The following is a 21,668-nucleotide window of genomic DNA, read 5'->3' on the forward strand; positions in this document are numbered from 1 at the left end:
CAGTGATCCGGCTGGTGATTCCATATATTTTTGATGAGAAAAATTAAGATTTATAAAATTGTCCCAGCGGTTATGATCTTCCGGATTTTAAATGTGTGGTTATTTCCGATGTAATCAGTTCAGATCTGTAGATAATCTGGAAATAAGACCACTCCCGATAGAAATTTGCAAGATGTGAAATAAAATATGCATTATTTTGAGTTTTGAAAATCGTCATTGTGATGTAAACAAATTAATTGGATGACATTTCCTGTCAAAATTGCAAATTGCACAACTTGCAAATTTTTCATCAAAAATATATGGAAGCACCAGCCGGATCACTGCAAAATCGATACAAAAAAAACAAAATATTCCACGTGGATGATGATTTGAAGCACCTGCGGTGGATAAATTAATCAGGAAAAGTGAAAATATTGTCCTCTTCACGGTGAAAATGTTCACCTCTTTTGAGGGTTCTCATATTCACCGCCAGAGGCTGAAACGTTCGCTTAGTTTCTTTTGGATTCGCCTATTATTCCATACGAATGGGTAAGCGTGACACATACTTTGAGGAGTACCTATTCTTTTTCAGTGCGTTATGAAAGTTGAATATTCCAGCTTCACTAGCGTCTGCTCGGTAGCAGCACCGTATCAAAGTGGTGAGTAAAGGATTCTGCACAAAAATAAAGGACAGATTATACACGGCCGTTGAAAGCAACTCAAATTTGAGTTTGATCACTCAAAATTGCAAAACGTAGGTTTCTCATAGAATGAGTAAAATTTTCCTCAATTTTTCGAATGTGAGAAAAATCGAAAAAGGTTTCTTTTAGTCCATTAGTATACTCCTAGATTGATTAAAATTTTTGTCGATTTTCCTGATATTCGAGCAGTTTTTTGAGGAAAAGCGAGGAAAGTTTTACTCAGTGATTTTGAGTAAAAACCCACATAGTTTTGAGGAATCTCATTGGTTGTGTACCTACAAAGGATTAGCTTGGTGTTGGTGAATCAAATTTAGCCCCCGTGGAGAATAGAAAAACTATGAAAGTGATTTCAAAAAATTTCACTGGGAGGTTTGCTTTTATTTCTGAAGAGGATTTCAATTTTCTGTTGTCACATCATCTACTTTGAAAGCTTTTGGTTAAAAAATGCTAGAGCGCAAAATTTTGGCCTCAGGTAGGTCCTCCAGCAGGACCGTAGTCATGCTACACCTTCCACGGTTACGTTGCTGGCGTTGTTCTTCTTCTTTGGGGATAATGCTTTCGTCGGAGTAAATCTTCCACTGAACTGATGAAATTACATCTTCGATAAATCGAGCCAGCCACACGCTGAGATGCTGATATAACTCGTGATCGTGAATGGTTAGCGGATCTCCGACATAACTGCGGATGATTGTGAATATAACGTTTATCTTGTGTTGTGTCGTGGCAGCTAGCTGCGAGAGGTCGGTAATGCTCGTCTGCAGGAGCAGATGGGGAAGCTTGGTGAAAATTTTATCCGTCAGCCGGTCGAAGGCTTTTCGTTTGAGCATCGCATTGAATCTTTGAATCCTTTGGTCTTGGTATTGCTGGGTGCTGGGTGGTGAACGGCGTCCACTTGGCGGACGCGGAGTTGGGGTGTGAGTGCACTTTTTCAGGTGCACGCTTCCGGTGGGTCCCCTGTTAAAGGTAAACGTTCTATAATTGACGATTTGAGGAAATTTTAAATTTTACTCTACCGAATAAGTTCTTGGTCGTGCAGTTGTTTCTTGAGACTCTTCACATTTCGATCGTTGAGCAGGTTTCCGAATAGTTTCAGGTTTTCCTGCAGGCAGAGCGATTGCGAGCAAGCCAAGGCATCCAGCCGAAGTGAAGAAGTCGAACAGCGGCTTTGGCTTTTCAGCGACGGATGTAGCCTTTGGGACGAATCGATGGTTTGGGGTGGTCGACCGTTGGCTGTGGAATTCTTCAGAACATGAATTGGAGCTTGTGCTCTCTTCTTCTGTGGGTTGTTCGGTTCTGATATCCTCCTCGTTAATATCTTCCAGGGTAGGTGAATTTTTGGGACTCTCCATGATTTATTTGACTTAAAATTTGGATTCTTAACTTAAAATTTTGATTTTTGCTTCTAGCTCTGACGGATTTTCAAATTTAGGTAACGTTTCGTTTATTCGATGGCCTACTTTGTTGGAATCAGGGGGACGATTTCATCCCCGTTTTTTTTTCGATACACCCCCGTCACCGAAAAACTCTCGCTATGAAGCCGGCTCCGCGACGCATGATGCCGGTCTTTGATCCGTTTCGTAGGGGAGTAACGCTACGTCCGGTATACTAGGAATCCGCTTTGTTTGATGTTGTCGCGGAATGACAAAGAGTTTGGCGCGTGTTCGTTTGAGATTAGCCAACGGGTCTGTGGTGGCAGCAACAACAACGACGGACCCGGCTTTCGACGCCTTTCGAACGACGGCGTTCGCGGTCGACGACACAATTTTATGATTAGCACTCTCCTGTTCCTTTTTCATCTTATTCACCCCAGCCAGCTCGCCCCTAGGAAGAACAGATTTATGTGCTCCGATGGGGAAAAATTCCTGATCCTTGAAACGGGCAGTCGCACTTCCAAAGGCCACCTTTATGTTGCGACCTCGCTTCCGGCGCCGGATTGGAATGTCAATGGTGTGCATCCGCAGGGTGGCTGGCTGTCGGTATGGATTCCACGCGGGATTAAATGTGAAGTCGAACCGTGCGACCGGCCGGGTGACGACGGAAGGATGTCGTGCAATTGGCCCCGGCGTCGTCGTTGTCGGTATGCTGGTTGGCAGTTGATAACGACCGGGCGGAGGCCGCGGGAAGGGTTCCGCACAGTACGAATGGCGAATAGATGGCGCAACGGGCGGAGGATAGATTAATTGCTTCGCATGGCGTTGCTGGCGACCTGTCATAGGAACGCATGTTGGGTCCGGGATGTCAAATATGCCTTTGAAGTAACGATTCGGTCCTGGTTCGAGGGGATTGCGCCAGCAAAGAGTTGGTTGGGAGATGGCGAGTCGGAAGCACGCTCGATCGTTGGTTTTGTCGCCTGAAAGTGAATGAGTTCAAGGTTAGGAAATACGTCAAATGCTTGGTGGTTTATTGGTTTGTAGAACAATATCGTAGTGACACCATTCCCTCCATATATAGGTCGGTGGGATTTTTCTGAGGCATAACAATCTCTGGTCCCGTCTTCCTTCGGAAGGGAAGTAGAGCCGTTGGGCCCGGCCCATGTGTGTTTGAATGGGTGCGATATCCTACGCAGGTGTGGAAGCTGACTTCCTGCACATTCGATTGCCATCAATGGATGGATGGATATTAACTTAGTTTGAAATATGAGTTAAACATGATTCCAGTTTTGTGTTTTGCTGTGCAGCTCATTTTTATTAATCGAGCTCGGATTGCATCGTATTTCTCTAAAGCGAACCCCACACGGCAAGAAATATTGTCAATACTTAAAAGTATTGACAATAATATTGATGATGTGAATACAGATATATTGTCAATACCGATGTATTGACGTCAATATAAAATGCATTGACAATACGATTATTGTCAATACAAACAGTCGTGTAGAGTCCACTTAACAATTCCATCATTGGAAACAATCGTGTAATCGACCTTTTCTTTACCGATTTCTTTTGAACTGCGTACTGGGTCAAGAATTGCTAAGGAAAAGTAATTTCTTTTGCATTCCGTGTCCTATCCCGTAGCACGTAAAAACATCATTACTTTTTAGCTGCGTACCAGGCTTAAAGCCACAGACAAACAGACATAACACTCGCAAGTTGTTCATCGAAAAAGCATATAACTATGTGATATAACGGACAATTTAAAGGTATCGTAGTTGGTAGTACCGCCACCTGTGGCGTGCATAGTCAATTCCCTTGCGTTTCACGTTTACACACTGCCACCATCTGTTCAGTGTAGTGCCAACACAAGAGATGGCGGTAATGTTTTAGCGACGATGTTTTACAGTGAGAAATATTCAATGTGTTATGTCTGTTTTTCTGTGTTATAAGTATTAGTGCAAGAAAACCTATGAATTTACCTAAAGTTCTGCACTAATCCTTGTGTATTTGCATGTAAGAATAGGGTTTTATTTATAATTTGCGACCTCGATTGAAATAATTTGTTGTCAAGAGCAACTTAATTTTTTGAAGTTTTTTTGACGTAGGACTACGTCTTTGATTTCTATATGGGGGTACACTTTGTGAAAACCGAAAATGGAACATGTAACAAATTAAGAAAGATTTTGAACCTTAATAACTCAGCTGCCCCTGGTCCAATTTCAATAATTTTATCACCAATCGATCAGAAATATGGCTACGCATCGATAACGATGTTGATTGTGTTTACAAAAAGTGAAATTAAAAAAAAATATCATGTCTTCAGTTTTCTGGTACAATGTTAGACGATGACACGAGCTAACAAAAGAGACAAAGTCCAGCTGCCCTTAGCTGCTCTTATGAGAATCCCACCCACCTAAAATACAGGCAAAATAACATGTTTTTCGAGAATATTTCACTAAAACCACTATAAATTCCACAAATAGTTCAATGACAATTCGCACCTAGTTTGTTTCCGTTGGCATTATTGCAAAAACCAGAGCAAACATATGAAAATATATAAAAAAGTTAACAAATAAGAATGTTGGCTTCATATTTTTTTAATATACCCTATATATCCAAAACTAAACGTTATGGAAGTTTCATGTTTTCTGCAACTTTCCTTCATTTTAATAGATAAAAACTTTGTTGAAAACATCATACGTCTAGGATGCTTTATTCAAAAGTTAGATTCGCGCGCCATCTCTACGACCAAGTTGTGAACTAATTAAGTTATTCAAAAGAAGCGTTTAACTAATACAAACAACTTTAATCAAAACAGTATTCTGATTGGATGCTTCGTTCAAAAGTTATTAATTTTTTCCGAGAAAATCACTTATCTGCCCCAGTGTGAGACGGTCGGTAAATGCTGGGTAATGCGCAATACAGATCCCATTGAGATCACTAGCCTCTTCCCAGCAACTCCTATCCCTACCTCCCCGTGGTACCGGCCGGGAACTGTGAGCAACCTTAGGGAAGATCGGGTAACCAACCCCGGTGGGAACTTTGGTCATAGGCTGACAGGGATTTGCTTCGGCAAGCCTGAGCGTCTGTTCTCCAGGAGGAGCGGCTCACATCAGCGTTCTCCATGTTAGGGGCGGCTGACCTACGTCGGAGTGCCAGTGAAGGACTCTGAGCACAACTGTGCACCCTGGTCCTCCGAAAAGTTAGGGGGTTGGTGTCAGACCCTGCGAGCCAGCCGTAAAAATAGCATTGCAACGGGAAATCAGCAACAGAGGAATACGAACCGAGACCAACGGCAACGACCCCAGCGACGAAATAGGACTTGCGATTGGAAACTCGGCACATGGAACTGGCGATCTCTCCCGAATACTCGCCAATCTACTGAAGGACCGCGGATTCGCCATCGCAGCGCTGCAGGAGGTGTGTTGGACAGGATCCATGGTGCGAACGTTTAGAGGTAATCATACCATCTACCAGAGTTGCGGCAAAACACGCGAGCTGGGCACAGCTTACATCGTGATGGGCGAAATGCAGAAGGGCGTGATCGGTTGGTGGCCGATCTACGAAAGAATGTGCAGGTTGAAGATCAAGGGCCGATTCTTCAACTTTAGCATAATCAACGTGCACAGCCCTCACTCCGGAAGCACTGATGATGACAAGGACGCATTTTAAGCGCAGCTTGTCCGCGAGTACGATCGCTGCCCAAGCCACTACGTCAAGATCATCATAGGAGACCTAAACGCTCAGGTAGGCTAGGAGGAGAAATTCAGACCGACGATAGGAAAGTTCAGCGTCCACCAGCTGACGAACGGGAACGGCCTACGACTCATCGATTTCGCCGCCTCCAACAACATGGCCATACGTAGCACCTTCTTCCAACACAGCCTCCCCTATCGTTACACCTGGAGATCACCCCAGCAGACGGAATCGCAAATCGACCACGTTCTGATTGATGGACGGCACTTCTCCGACATTATCGACGTCAGGACCTATCGTGGGGCTAACATCGACTCTGACCACTACCTGGTGATGGTCAAACTGCGCTCAAAACTTTCCGTCATCAACAATGTACGGTACCGACGCCCGCCACGGTACAACCTAGAGCGACTGAAGCAACCGGATGTCGTCTTAGCATACGCGCAGAATCTCGAGGCAGCGTTGCCAGAGGAGGGCGAGCTTGATGTGCCCCCTCTAGAGGACTGCTGGAGTACAGTAAAATCAGCCATCACCGACGCAGCCGAGAGCACCATCGGGTACGTGGAAAGAAGTCGACGGAATGAATGGTTCGACGAGGAGTGCAGAGCGATTTTGGAGGAGAAGAACGCAGTGCGGGCGGTAATGCTGCAGCATGGAACCCGACAGAACGTGGAACGGTATAAACAGAAGCGGAAATAGCAGACCCGCATCTTTCGGGAGAAAAAAACGCCGCCTGGAAGAAGCGGAGTGCGAGGAAATGGAACTGCTGTGCCGTTCCCAAGAAACACGGAACTTCTACCAGAAGCTCAACGGATCCCGCAACCGCTTCATGCCGCGAGCCGAAATGTGCAAGGATAAGAACGGAAGCCTCTTGACGGACAGACGTGAGGTGATTGAAAGGTGGAAGCAGCACTTCGATGCGCACCTGAATGGCGAGGAGAACGTAGGCACGGGAGACCAGCGCAATGGAGGAAACGACTACGTCAGTACAGCAGAGGACGGAACTGACATAACTCCCACGCTGAGGGAAGTTAAGGATGCCATTCTGCAGCTCAAAAACAACAAAGCAGCTGGTAAGGATGGTATCGCAGCCGAACTCATCAAGATGGGCCTAGAAAAGTTGGCCACCTGCCTGCACCGGATGATAGTCAGGATCTGGGAAACAGAACAGCTACCAGAGGAGTGGAAGGAGGGGGTAATCTGCCCCATTCACAAGAAAGGCGACTATTTGGAATGTGAGAACTTCAGAGTGATCACCATTTTGAATGCCGCCTACAAAGTCACCTAAAATGCCCAAGTTCGTGGGAAGTTATCAAGCCGGCTTAATTGACGGCCGATCGACAACGGACCAGATCTTCACCGTACGGCAAATCCTCCAGTAATGCCGGGAATACCAGGTCCCAACGCATAATTTGTTCATCGACTTTAAGGCAGCATACGACAGAATCGACCGCACAGAGCTATGGAAAATCATGGACGAGAAAGGCTTTCCTGGGAGGCTGATCAGACTGATCAAAGCAACGATGGACGGTGTGCAAAACTGCGTAAGGGTTTCGGGTGAACTATCCAGTTCATTCGAATCTCGCAGGGGACTGCGACAAGGTGACGGACTCTCATGCCTACTCTTCAACATTGCTCTAGAAGGTGTAATGCGACGAGCCGGGCTCAACAGCCGGGGTACGATTTTCACGAAATCCGGTCAATTTGTGTACTTTGCGGACGACATGGACATTATCGCAAGAACATTTGAAAGGGTGGCAGAACTATACACCCGCCTGAAACACGAAGCAGCAAAGGTAGGACTGGTGGTGAGTGCTTCAAAAACAAAGTACATGCTAGCAGGCGGAACCGAACATGACAGGATTCGTCTAGGAAGTAATGTCACGATAGATGGGGATACTTTCGAGGTAGTGAAGGAATTCGTTTACCTTGGATCCTTAATGACGGCTGACAACAATGTGAGTCGTGAAATACGAAGGCGCATCATCAGTGGAAGTCGTGCCTGCTACGGGCTCCAGAAGAAACTACGGTCAAAAAAGATTCACCCCCGCACCAAATGTACCATGTACAGAACGCTAATAAGACCGGTGGTCCTCTATGGACACGAGACATGGACTATGCTCGAGGAGAACCTGCAAGCACTCGGAGTTTTTGAGCGACGTGTGCTAAGGACGATCTTCGGCGGTGTGAGTGGCGGTGAAGAATGAATCACGAGCTCGCTGCACTCTATGGTGAACCCAGCATCCAGTAGGTGGTGAATATTAGAATGTACACATGTTCGTCACTGACTGCTTTGTCATTGATAATTGACATGGTTTGCCTTGACTATGACTGTTAGCTCAAATGAGTGACCAAACCAGTATTATCAATATCACCGTGTATTGTCGAGATTTCGCAGCACTGATGCGAAGTCGATGAATCTGTGACCCAACGGGAACGACGTTCTCTTATGTTAGCAAGAGTTACGGAGCCATCTTCATCAGAACGGTTTTCCCTCAGATAGGATGCAACTGAATCGCTGGTTCGTGATTGTTCACCTTACACAAGCTGCAGAAGGTTATTGTGTCGTTCAAGGACGGTACATGAATGCCGTTTGCCTTTGGGAATTTCCGAAAAACATGCCGTACAGAATTTTGAAGTGCGCATCATTTTGGAGACCTCCTTCACTGAAGGCCTCCCACGCTTCTTCGTCTTATTCTGTAAGCCGCATAGATTTGGCAATGTTACACGAGCAGCTATACATCCGTCACATTGGCAATTCATTCCACTCCTCGTTGAAACACGTTGACCATGTTTATACTGATGCACTTCTATGAGCTGATTTTGATCACTTAGAGAGAAGGAACAACGACTACAATTTTTTTTTCGGATGGTACCAACTTTTTGCATCGATGTCCGATAGATAACGTAGTTTAATTAGGCGAATCGATTTTTCGGTTAGTTTTCGCAAATTAGTCTTCTTTAGACATAAAACACAAACTATGTCCTGATTTTCCTCGTGATTTCTTGGTTTCATTTGAGCACTTTTATAACCAACTACATACCTGTGTATCTAAAAAGCGGACTGGATTTGACACGGTGATTCCGAATGAACTTGTCAAAATTATAAACAAAAACAAACACGTTGAATTGAAACAAAGCAAACCTGTTGTCAACTTGCACACTGAAGTTATTCATTGAAAATAAAAGATAATAACAATAAGGTGATCCAAGAGACGTTTCTCAGTGGAACTGACATCTAGAAATGTAGAGTGTGTGAGTGATCTTGTGTTAAAGGTGCTGAATGTATACATAAACAAAGCAGAAGTTCATATGAGACTAATTTGCCAGTTCTACCATAGAGGTACTTCTACGACTAGAAGGTCCCGAAGAAACTTGCTCAACTTTTTGGCTCAGCTCTGGTACTCTCTTCGGTCCAAAGCTAATCGATTCGCCCCTCGAAACATAGGTAAATCCACTAATTCCTCATTTTATCTGTCAAACTTTCATAGCGTATAAAAAAAACATTGTATAGTACTAGAATTCCGACTAGAATGGGGTATGTTAATCGTTTGCTTGGGACCAATAGACTAGTCAAGTACTGAGCCAATTTAAAATCGTTAGTTTCGTATTGATTGTTGGTTCTACTGTGATCAGTCAAAAGTTCTTGGTAAAGAAAAAAGCCAGCTGATCGCAACTGTCTCGTGGACAGCCTTATTGTAATATTTCAGGAGAAAAAGTCAACCTATCAGGGTGGGGTCGGGTCCCTGTTTCCAATGACTAACCCTCTCTTTCGTAGCTCCATACCTGTCTAATTTAAGTCGATAGATGTGTACACGGATACAAATCTCCTTATACCTTTTGGCAAGTTTTTATTGCTGATTATTCATAAAATGTATAAGTCAACTAATAAGCAGACGCCTTGCAAAAAGTTAATAAAGATCATGTGTCAAATGAAATGTATAAGCGGTCACACATACCTTTTATGCATTCTTATAGGACCTATGTGGTTTGTCTTATGGAAAGTATAAGGCTGATGTTTTGGCAAAAATGTATAAGTGAATCACATGAATAAAATAATTGATTTTCGTTTCGTGTAGATACTGCAAACTACATTCTAAAGCCAAGGATCTTAAATAAAGAAAATAAAATTAAAAAAAAAGTTGCAATAGACCCCCGACCGATTAAGACAAACCACATAGGTCCTATAAGAATGTATAAAAGGTATGTGTGACCGCTTATACATTTCATTTGACACATGATCTTTATTAACTTTTTGCAAGGCGTCTGCTTATTAGTTGACTTATACATTTTATGAATAATCAGCAATAGAATGTAATGCTCTTCCCAAATCGTAATAATCGGAGCCGAATTACTTTCGTTCATCGACACATTTTATTATACCTGCTCATGTATTGCGGCCTTCTGCGCGCGCTTAAGCTAGTGGCAAACTCTCCCTCTCCATGTCTGTCTGACTTTACCTAGTCTGTCTTTTGTTGTCTTAAGGCTAAATTTACATCCTACTCACTACGCTCCTGAATTTCGCTGCGTTCGATTCGCCAGACGGACTACGTCAACGTCCTCTCACTCATACTCCAACGAGACTGCTCGGTACGAAATTCCTAACGCTGCTGTGCTTGAGTACGGATACGCCACACTGCGCCGGACGGACCACGTCGACGTCCTATAGCACACACAACGAAGCTCGAATTGACCTACGGTCGCTCGTCAATGCATTCACTGAACTGCCAACGCCGTCGATGTTGCGCACCGGCCTCGATGAGGCGACTTGGCCCGGAAACCACACACAAAAAAAAGGGATCCTGTATGCGGGAAATGTTGTGAGTTTTGGATCAATTTCATTTGCGGATCAGGTCAACAACCCCTTTTCGCTTCTTTCCGTACGATTGATCGAAATGATGGCGTTCTGGTCAGTCGCCGCACCTGCAGCGCGCTTTGTGGTAGCTATTTTACCGTGCTGCGAGCGATCGAATCGTGCTTATCTCCGTCTTCCAACTCCGTACTTTTGTTTGCCTGATATGAACTGCGAATCTGTCTGCAGCCGACATCGGTGGACCACCAGCCCGTAGCTTTTCGCGTCTGCCGTCGCTTATTTGCGGAATGTCTCGTCCTTGAACTTGCGTAATTTGTTTTGTTCACATGCACTTTGTAAGTTTTAGCAAATCTCCGACGACACGACTTTCCTACGGAGGACGAAGTATTTGTCGTTGCTCTCCGTTCGCAGTCACCAAAGCACTCGTTTTTTCTTTTCTTCGCCTGGGCGGAAGATCCAGTGCCCGTCGTGTGTGTGTGGTAGTGTGCGATCCGCTTTTGCGTTTCTCGCTTCGCATAGCAGGGTTGCGCTCAAGACTGTGCGAGGGGTGATGTAGCGGCAGTGTGTGAGGCGACATCTATATCTCGCTTTTAGTATCTAGACTAGTTGCCTTACTAACTATTTTTTTACTGTTAGCGATAACATTGCATGAAACTGAACTATAACGCTACAATAAATTTGCCAAACGGTATAAGGAGATTTGTATCCGTGTAGTAATAACATTTCCGATCAGAAATGGTTTAGTTTACACAAAATCGAGGAATTAGAATGGAATCACATTGTCATATGATCACAGAACAGAAGGGGAAGTGCAAACAAATCGGTGAATCAAAAAGTGGTTCGTTTTTCTGCTCAACAAGCGATGTGTTGTGGTAGCGTTCCCCACGGGCTTTCTATGCGCACTCACACTATCATAGCATGCTGCCTATCTTAACTGCAGGCAGAAACGACCTTCTACCGCTAGGTGCGCTAGTGTTCACAAATGACAAGTAGAGCCACTTTCTGATCCGAAGTTCTACTTTTGTAGTTATTTGATCATTTTCAATAGAAGTCGTAAGACATTTCTGATGCTGCCAATCGAAAATTCCAGTGGATTTCGACGGAGATTGCTGACGTTCTCGTTGGAGGAGCGTCCACTTAATTTTGGTGGAGGTTTCAGATGCTGTCAACGAATTTTCTAGTGGATTTCGAAGGAGTTTGCTGACGTTTTCAGTGGAGATTTTGAATGCTGCTCTCGGAAGTACTCAATTCTCGATTACATTTTCAGGGACGCATCTGTTTTTGTGAAGAAAGATTCAATTCCTTGAAACTCTGAGCACTCCCACGTGAACTAACACCACCATCAGAAAGAATAATGATCCCCAACAAGATGGTGGTAGTAGCAAAGAAGAATGCTAAGATAAAACAGTCGAAAGAAAAAAACTTTCTATTTCAGTGTCAACTTTCACGATTCAATGAATAATATGTGTTCAACTCGGTAGAGTTGAAATTTTGCGTATTTTTTATCAAAACAATCACACCAAAAGTAAGAGATGTCCCATTTTGTAATTACTCGATTAATAACTAATTAATAGATTATTGTTTGTTCACTGTGCTGTCATTTTTCCACCAATGAGAAGACAGAACATGTTTGAAATGATGGGTGATGATCCTCTGAAGAAGTTATTACTTACATGGCATGATATAATCGAATAAACAACGTGTATTCGAAAAACAATCGGACACCACTAGATGAATGTGAACCGTCATGTTAACATTCACCGTCAATATCAAATATACACGGCGAATGAGAACGACCAAAATTTGAGTTTAGTTCACTCATAATCGCCAAAAGTGCAGGAACTCAGCGATGAGTAAAATTTGTCTCATGTTTTCCCAGGTTTTTCCAGGATTTTCCAGGGAAAAATTCCCAAATTTGAGAAAAGTAAAGATTGGATTTGGTACTACTCCGAGACTGAATAAAATTTTCGTCAATTTCCTCATTTTCCGGAAGATTTTTTAGGTTTTCCACAGGATGAGACAAATTTACTCATTGCTGAGTTCCTGCACTTTTGGCGATTATGAGTGAACTAAACTCAAATTTGGGTCGTTCTCATTCGCCGTATAAGGGCCATCCATAAATAATGAGACAATCCCGAACAGAAAAAAAGCTTTTGCTTCACTTTAAATTATGCACGGCCAATCATTCCAACTCAGCGACTGAGATTAATTGACTCAGAGAATTTTCTTTCCATACGAAATTTACTCAGATTTGGAGTAAACTGCAGTTACTCACAAGCTATGCAGGCCGTGAGTAACTGCAGTTTGCCGTGTGTAAAAACCGCGTGGGGTCAAAATCACGAATCTAAAAAAACCGTTCTGACTGAAGCTTCATGCTATTTATTCCCGGAGCTTGATAGGATAATAAATACCACTACGATATCACATTAAAACTCAACAATACACCTACCGCGTCGTACTTTTGTCCCCACCAAGTGCCGTTTCGGATTATGAGCAAGTCGATCCATTTTCGTTAGAAGCTTCCTGAGCTCCACTTTGCTGTCCGCTGTTTGCCAACATCCGCAGACTACTGTCGGCCTAGGAATCGATGTAAATCGTTCACCTGGAAATGGTTAAAATATGATAAACGGAAGAGCCAAAAAGCGATCCCAAATCAGCAATCTGCCTTCCCTTCCTTCCAGGAGGACTGCGTCGTTTAAGGTTTATGGCACTGATTCGGAACGTGAGCTCTGAAGACCATTATTCAGACGATTGAATCCATTTGCTCTCGCCCGTGGTGGTGGTTATTTAAGTGTAAAGTGAAGGAGGGTTGCTGATTTTCGTTCGTGCATCATTTCGAAATGGGTGATGGTTGGCAAAATGCGCACAAATTACCTGTGAAACATTGATACGGCCCTTTGCTACCTGTTGAATTGCTAGCCATATCGGAGATGTTGTTGGTCAACCGGTACCTGTTTGAAGGGTTAAGAAGGAATGAGTTATTTTGGATTTTATGGAATAATTGCTGTTTGTTTAATTGAGGTATTAGGGAAATTGTAGAGAATAACTTACTTTAACTAACCTACACACTTAAAACAGATTGTCGAGCTCGGCAGAAAAAAAATCTGATCTGACACGTCAATTTATAATTTTGCTGATATTTCGGCTCTCAAGTTATAGCACTTACCAAAAGTAAATACGCACACTAGCGCTGCATAGTGAGACAGTTCAGAACTAAATTATCTAGCATTTGGAAAGTGTTGGTCATCTGAACAACTTTGCCGAAGGCGGTAAACCGCTATATGGCCAGGTTCACAAGTTATCCCGTGCTGGAAATATCACAAACATGTACCACTTTTATTCACCCCTCACCAACCCTCTCCAACGGGGGAGTTTGGTAAAGAGAGATGATCAAACCGATTTGTACCTTCCTAACGTTGTCCTTGCTCGCTTTCTACTCTCTATATGCAATTTTCACACTGCCTTACTCTGACGGAACTATCAATTCTATACTTTCATCTCATCATCTATCGTATACACATTACCACTTTAGTCTGTTATTTGAAATTAGCATCTACCGAAAGCAGACGGATCCTCCATTGTTTCGGACGGATCTGAAATCTGCAAAACTATGCTTCTACCATAGAGGTAACTCTAAGACTAGAAGGTCCCGAAGAAACGTGCTCAACTTTGTGGCTCAGGTCTGGTACTCTCTTCAATTCCAAGCTAATCGATGCACCCTTCGAAACATAGAAATATCCACGAACCCCTCATTTTATCTGTCAAACTTACATAGCGAATCAAAACAAACATAGTATAGTACTGGAATTTATACTACAATGGGATACGTTAATCGATTTACTTGGGACCAATAGGCTAGTCAAGTAGTGAGACAATTTAAAATCGTTAGTTTTGAATTAATTGTTGCTTCTACTACGTTGGATATGCTCTAGAAGGAAAAAGTCGATTTTGTTGAAAAATTCCAAAATTCCCCAAACTGCCCTGAACTGCGTCCTATCGAAAGATACTGGGCAATAATTAAACGTCATCGTAAGAAAGATGGAAGAGAAGCAAGATCTGTTGATCGCTTAAAAAAAATTGGTTTGCAGCGCAACGAAAAGTTAAGAAGAAAGATGTGCAGAATCTAATAGGCGTTCTTCAGAAATGAGAAGTGAAATCGGTCATATATATGTTGATTTTCATTTATATAAAGTAAACTTATGAATTTGTACGAAAATAAATATTTTCCTTTGAGAAACAGGTGTCTACTTTCATAAATGAACAGTCCTTAATCATATCGTCCAGCCATTTTACACAGAGATGGCGCTGTTCTGCTGGTAGGAAGTGATAAAAAATCCCCATATAGAAATTGAGAGAAGTGGGAATAATTCACTTTAGGTTCATATTCACGTCAAAAAAAGTGAACTACAACCGAAACAAATTAGTCAGGTACTTTGTCGTTCAGTTTTTTTCCCACAAATTATTTTTAAACAAGCTACTATAAAATAAAAATGATTTTTCTCCATACCAGTACTACCAGTCCCCAGAGAGCCAAAACATTTTAATTTGAAAGAGAAAACTCGCTCTCACGAGCTCAATTTCTCAACATGCCATGTATTTTGATGACACTCTATTTGTGATTTCAATCTTACAGACTACAAAATAGAGTACCTGACACTGCAAAACATGTCTGGTAGCTAGTAAATATCACGGCAGTCATGTGACAATGAGAAAACAGGTCTTCTCACTATCATGAGACGAAACTACCTATCATTAGCTTTCTTGTCACTTTCCAATGATCAAGCACTCACGAGAATAACTCTTATGCGGTTTTGACATCAACATTTCTAGTTGATTTATACTAACTAGTGGAAACTAACGATTTTAAATTGGCTCACTACTTGACTAGCCTATTGGTCCCAAGTACATCTATAAGCGTACCCCATTCTAGTCGAAATTATAGTACTACACTATGTTTGTTTTGATTCACTATGAAAGTTTGACAGATACAATGAGGGGTTCGTGGATTTTCATATGTTTCGAAGGGTGCATCGATTAGCTTGGAACGGAAGAGAGTACCAGAGCTGAGCCAAAAAGTTGAGCACGTTTTTTTGGGACCTTCTGGTCTTAGAGTTACCTCTATGTTTATGATGAATTTAATGATGAATTTAAGCAAGTAACCGTATGTAATTGGTAGAGTGAATATATTTTTAAGATTTCCTCAGTACAAGTAACTTTAATAGCAATAAATGAGCAAGCAATCACGATCATCACAACACTGTCACGTTCTGTTATGACAAAAAAATCTATGAGATTTTGAAGAAAATCTTTGTCATCGTTTTTTCATCCGATGATAATGACAGAAGTATCTCTGTAAATATCGCGTGAGATCTTTCATTGAAAACAACATTTGCCAGCCCTGGGCTGGTAGCTCTATATATGCAAGTTTAATTAACATCCGTAGCCCGTATTCTGCACAAAATATATTTTCTGCCCCACCACATCGATTGAAAACGGTGGTAGATCCTGTGGGCGCGACTTAGAAAGTATTTTGTGTGCAGAATATGTAAAAAAGGAAGGACCTCGGATGTATTTCAAACTGAACATTGCAACGCACGACTCGCAGCCTGCGAGATCTCGACCAACGAATACGCTTCCTGTCTCTAAAACGAGTGGTTTAAGCGCCACCTTCGAAGAGGACCGCTCGTTAAGGTTTGATTTGCCCGGCCAAAAACACAACCTCAGGGCGGGTTCATGAATGGAAGAGACCGAAATTTAGTTTGTGAGCGATTCAGCAGACTGAAATCCCACGAGGGATTGAGATCCTTACAAACAGAGGCCGCTTCAAACGGTCCTAGGCGAAAGTTGATGCTAACCGTCGTTCTACCGAAACAAAACAGCCCCACTCACATTTATCATCATTGGAGGAACTTTCCCTTTCAGATTTCCTCCACCGATCCTGACACGTGAGTACGGAGACTGTCCAACATGGAGTAAATTCAACTACAAAATACTTCAAAAAAAAAAAAAAAAATAACGCAGAAGAGAACGACCAAAATGTGAAGAATCTAGCCAACAAAAATTAACTAGGGGAATTTACGTATTCTCGGCAACCTAAGCAGCGACCTTCTTTCTAAAGCCTTTTTCTCTAAGGAACGCACACATATGCAGTATTGGTTTGTTTACAATCTTTTGCTGCCAGCTGCTATAACAAGTTCAGTCGAAAGAATTGTCAAAAACTGTTTTGAAACGCTTTTACAAAGCTCCAATCTTCTCTAGTGAGAGCGAGTATTGTCGGCAACCAGTTTTTCTTCGGCAACCGTTCCATTTGAACTGCATGTAAATCTGCTGTTCTATTATCGGCAACTCGAAATCAGCTACAATTTGTAGTACGTGTGTTGCATTTCTAGAAAACCTTGCTAGATTGCTTTTTCTCAGTGGTAAAAACATAGTCAAATTGAAGCTGAAAACATAAAGAATTGTTTGCATGCATTCAGCGAAGTGTTTTCTTAAGAAAATCCAGTGAAAATAGTGTTTCAATTTGTGTTGCCGAAAATAGTCTGTCATGCCGAAGCCGTCATTTCCCCTATTAATTTACGAAAACAACATTTATTTCAAGGCTAAATAACGGAAATCATTATGTGATTTATTCGTGTTCCTAACCTATAGGTCTATTCATGGCACTTGTTCCTTTACCATTTGTTCGTTTGTTTGCTAGCTCTCCCTAATCGTGTGCGGTTTCCTGACCTAGTTCTAGCGATTGCTAGCCTAACTTATTAATTTTCTTCGAGCTCATGTGTTTGTGTCACGGTAATCATTTTCGTCGCTGCTTCATCCGTATCGGCACAGAAGCATCCCTTTGTCGGAGTGAGGTCGGCAAAGTAGCAGCCTATTAAACGGTGGTGGTGTTGCAGATTGCATTCCGGACTGGTATGGTGCGGAAATTCCCAATCGAACCCTCGAATTGGTACTGAACTAGCGCCGATTGCCGGTGGCGCAAATGTCAACGAGGGGATCGTCGAAGACGAATAATGTTCGTGGGTTCACGTGGTTGATATTGGCGGATTTGGCCAGCGCTCTGCCAGAGAACAGTTAAACGGTGTCTCCCTTCCGAATTCTCCCCCGAACCGGGAACCTTGACGTTGAAGCGTGGGGTTTTGAGAGCGCGATTTAATTCCTTGGTTGCGATGTGCCAAGCAAAGCCATCAAGCGATGCGGTGCAAACTCCAATCTGCACAAAACGATCATGCTCAAAAAGCCGTCGAACGGCTGTTCGACACATTTCAGTTACATCTCCACACAAATGACATTATTCACCTTACCTTCCTACACATTTTGCACACACAATAAGTTGACCGCACGTAGCTTTTAACCTTAAGGCTAACGGAAAGGAACGAGAAATGTAACATTAAATTCAGTCTTATAGACTCCTGACATTTTTAACTTCACATAGGGTAGAGCGCTACTTCGTCGTAATCGCCCATTTCCGTTCTATCGATCAGAAAAGATCAATAATATCAATGATTTCACCGTGCACAAATCAATAATAGGTTTGTTCCAATGCGTTAGTTCATTAGCTACAACATAAACCCTGTTAGAGCGCATTGTATGAATATTTACGCTCATTGTTCTCAAAACAAAAGAAGCGCTCCTAGCGAATTCTCTTTTTCTACGTTTATCCGTAGGACGAAGAAAATCTAATGGCGTTTCAATGCGTTAGGACGGAATTGAAACTCGTAGAACGAATTTAGAATCAAGAAGCAGTATTAGAAGTTGAACAATATCTCAACAGTTTGTGACTCTTTATCAAATCCAACGTATGGAAAGGTGGATAAATTTAGAAGTCATCTTTGACAGAAATATTCCATTTTCGGCTAAAATTCGTTCAGAAAAGAGAGGTAAAGCACGGGTTGTTCTTAGTAAGACGGAAATTAGATCAAAAACCCTACCACGAAAAACACACCGCGACACTAAGTACACTCAAGTACTAACTACTCGCACTCCCGCTTCTTCCACGGTTCAAGCCAAAGTGAACGAGTAGAAGTTCCAGAACCCTCAGATAGGTGTGAATTCAACGGTCATCGTGGCCGGAAGTACGTCAAATTATCGAAGTAATTCAACGACCTTTCAAACGACAATTTTCATCATCTTTCCCTGTAACCATTTAATGCTACATCTCTACCGGTTATGCGGTTATTCTTTTATATGAGAGAACGGCTTAAAAGGACTCTAACGAACAGGTAGCGTATTCGGGTCAAATGGAATGAATTAGCTGAACGTATTGGGGAACTCGTTGGTTTTTGCATGACAAGTGTAACTATATAGAAGTGGACGAACGTTTCTTGGCGGTGAATACATTTATGAATTTAATTGTAAAAAAACGAAAGCTCATGCAATTGTATGGAAAATTGTACAATTAGGAATTCTGTGCAAACATATAACTAAATAAATAAATGAAAAAGCGTACTTGTAACATCCTAAAGCTGACATCACACTGTTTGACAAAACGCCAAATATTTTCTGCGTTAACTTTTGCCAAATAATGCAATTTGGCAAAGTTGTTTGTCAATGCTATGATAACACTATGATAACATTTCGCAAATATTTGAGCAAACATTATTTGGCCAAAAATGAAATAAGGTGTTTTGACCAACGGTCAACAAATATATTTGACATGTCATCACATTTTTTGCAACTGTTTGCATTTATATATTAGGTTGTCTCTTTGTCATTCGTTCGCAGCTAAAGTTTGATTGTTGTTGTGTTGCTGTGAAGTTGAAATCGAAGAAAAAATAACCAGAAAGAATTATTCTGAGTTTGCTACAGTTATGGGAGCAGCATATTTGTTGCTGGAGGAGAATGAATCGAAAAAAAAAATTGCGTAGTGTTTAAGTCCAGGAGTGGGTGAAGAAACGGCAAACTGAAGGATGTTATGCAACCCTTTTGAATGAGTTGAGGAGCGATCATCCAAATTTGTTCCGAAACTTCGTGAGAATGACGGCTGCTGATTTTGACTATTTGTTGCATTTAGTAGCTCCGAATATTCAAAAACAGGACACGTATATGCGGAAAGCGATTACAGCCGGAGAAAGGCTGGCTCTGACTTTGCGGTACATGGCTACCGGCGAAAGCTTCATGTCGCTCCAGTACCTTTTTCGCATCCCACAGCCAACTATTTCAAACATCATACCCGAAGTCCTGGATGCCATCTATCTGGTTTTGAAGCAGAATTTCTTAAAGGTAGGTCGCATCAGAAGGGTTTTCCAAAAAGTAGTGAAAATTTGAAATAAAGAATCCAGCCCTGCGTGAATTTAGCCCATATGTTGATAGCTTGAATACCATCCGGAAATCATTCTGTTTAATGTAGTTACTGTATTGTCAGTACACCTATAAAAATCTAAATTAAAATATCTTCAATATTGCGTACCAAGATCAAAAATAACTTGCTTGGTTGTGAAGTAATATCTTCTTAAAGATAACATATCTAAAAATCTCAAAAATCCAGGGTTGTGCCCAGATGGATCCAGGCACTTAAGAGCAAAACCAAAACAGTCGTTTGTTCAGAATGTCAAAATAAGCGTTTTGGCAAAGTTTGGTTCAAATCGGTGACATTGACCACAGGTGGTTTATACACTTGAGCTGGAATGACAGTAGGACAGTAACTTTCAATCTGGTCAGGATCTAGAGATATTTTATAAGCGAGATATTCACATGTATACTAGCGCCACGAAGGGAGAAAACTTTGAACTACTGAACACCAACGAAAAGATCTTAACTTCCTGTACGACTTTGTCTTGGACAGTAACTTTCTATCTGGTCAGGATCAGGCATGGAAAATCATTTGCATTCATTTCGTGCATTCATTTACATTCATTTGCATCTAACTTTTTTCTTGAACAGCATTTCGCAAAATGATGTGTAGAGCTTTTGTAGGTTTTGTTATTAGCTACAACTTACAAGTCAAATTCGTATCTCTTATGCATGACGAACCAGAGCGAACAGAAGCCACTACTGTTTTTCAGTGAATGTATTTTACATTCACTGAAAAACAGTAACAAGTTCTGCCCGCTCTAGTTCGTGATGCATAAGAGATAAAGATTTGAGTTATGACCAAAAGTTGTAGCTAATAACAAAACCTACAAAAGCTCTTTAAATCATTTTGCGGAATGGTGTTGATGAAAAAAGTTAGAGGCAAATGAATGTAAATGAATGTATGAAATGAATGCAAATGATTTTCCATGCCTGGTCAGGATCAAGAGATATTCACATGTAGACTAGCGCCACGAAGTAAGAAGGATCTAGAGATATTTTATAAGCGAGATATTCACATGTATACTAGCGCCACGAAGGGAGAAAACTCTGAACTACTGTCCACCAGCGAAAAGATCTTGACTTCCTCTACAACTTATAACCATTGTTATAACTATGCGGCTTATAACCGGCTGCGATCAAGGTTAAAGTGACTTCCTCGCTCCACTCTGCCGTCACTTTTTCCGAATTCATTTCGACGTCCCACATGGACTTGGAGCTCCAACCAGCGTTGCCAGAATATTTTAAAGCTTGTCGGTATCAAAGGTTTTAAAAAATCGGTATTTATCGGTTTTTACTATTTTAATTAATTTGATATATTTGCCGTTTTCGATGGCGAAATTTTTTACTTTCGGACTATGATCGGAAATTTCTGGAAGAAAACTCCGTGGAATGTTTGAATTAGCTTCTGGAGGAAGCTGAAAACAACATCCAGAGAAAGAATAAATAAGCTCTCCTGGAGGAAATTTGAGGAAAGTTCTGAGAGAAGTCGGAAAAACATCCGCGGATCTTCCAAGAAATAAGTTGAAAAACTTCTGGCGAAAATTTAAAGAAACTTTCAGAAAAAAATCGGATTTCGGAAATTTGAAATAAATTCCAGAAGTAGCCATTTCCAGAGGAAGCCAGAAGAAGCTCGGGCTTTAGAATTTCGACAGAAGTTATTGAAACATTCTTTAATTTATCGAAACTTACTTAAAAGTCTGCACTTTTCTGAAGTCAGTTAGTTTTCTTTACTATGGAGGCTTTCAGCCTGAGGCTGGTTCGCCTCCGGTGTTTTCTGAAGTTTCAGAACTTTTTAAAAGTTCCTGCAGCTAATGT

At 41.8% G+C, this 21,668-nt stretch overlaps 2 protein-coding genes across 2 annotated transcripts in view; both read right to left on the reverse strand.

Annotated features, from left to right (window-relative positions):
- Window positions 1–1,117: 1,117 nt before the first annotated feature.
- On the reverse strand, window positions 1,118–2,029 carry LOC135701238 (uncharacterized). Its single transcript, XM_065222009.1, has 3 exons — window positions 1,948–2,029; window positions 1,694–1,910; window positions 1,118–1,634 (listed from the first exon to the last, which is right to left on the reverse strand). The coding sequence occupies exons 1-3, from the start codon at window positions 2,027–2,029 to the stop codon at window positions 1,118–1,120; spliced, it is 816 nt and encodes a 271-aa protein (XP_065078081.1).
- Window positions 2,030–2,209: 180 nt separating this feature from the next.
- Window positions 2,210–21,668, reverse strand: part of LOC135701239 (uncharacterized) — a 53,330-nt gene continuing 33,871 nt past the window's right edge. Inside the window, exons 5-7 of the mRNA XM_065222011.1 lie at window positions 13,437–13,513; window positions 13,012–13,164; window positions 2,210–3,030 (exon numbers count right to left, since the gene is read on the reverse strand). Coding sequence (XP_065078083.1) covers window positions 2,210–3,030; window positions 13,012–13,164; window positions 13,437–13,513 — 1,051 coding nt within the window. The remainder of the gene's footprint in view (window positions 3,031–13,011; window positions 13,165–13,436; window positions 13,514–21,668) is intronic.

Source organism: Ochlerotatus camptorhynchus, unplaced genomic scaffold (assembly GCF_037179485.1).
Source record: "Ochlerotatus camptorhynchus isolate MF236.1 unplaced genomic scaffold, CSIRO-AGI_Acam_v1.1 ptg000151l, whole genome shotgun sequence".
Lineage (NCBI taxonomy): Eukaryota > Metazoa > Arthropoda > Insecta > Diptera > Culicidae > Ochlerotatus > Ochlerotatus camptorhynchus.

Coding starts and splice junctions, on each gene's coding strand:
- LOC135701238 (XM_065222009.1), bottom strand. CDS start 2,029: ATGGAGAGTCCCAAAAATTCACCTACCCTGGAAGATATTAACGAGGAG. Junction 1,911..1,947: donor ACAACCCACAGAAGAAGAGA/GCACAAGCTCCA, acceptor AGAATTCCACAG/CCAACGGTCGACCACCCCAA. Junction 1,635..1,693: donor CACGACCAAGAACTTATTCG/GTAGAGTAAAAT, acceptor TACCTTTAACAG/GGGACCCACCGGAAGCGTGC.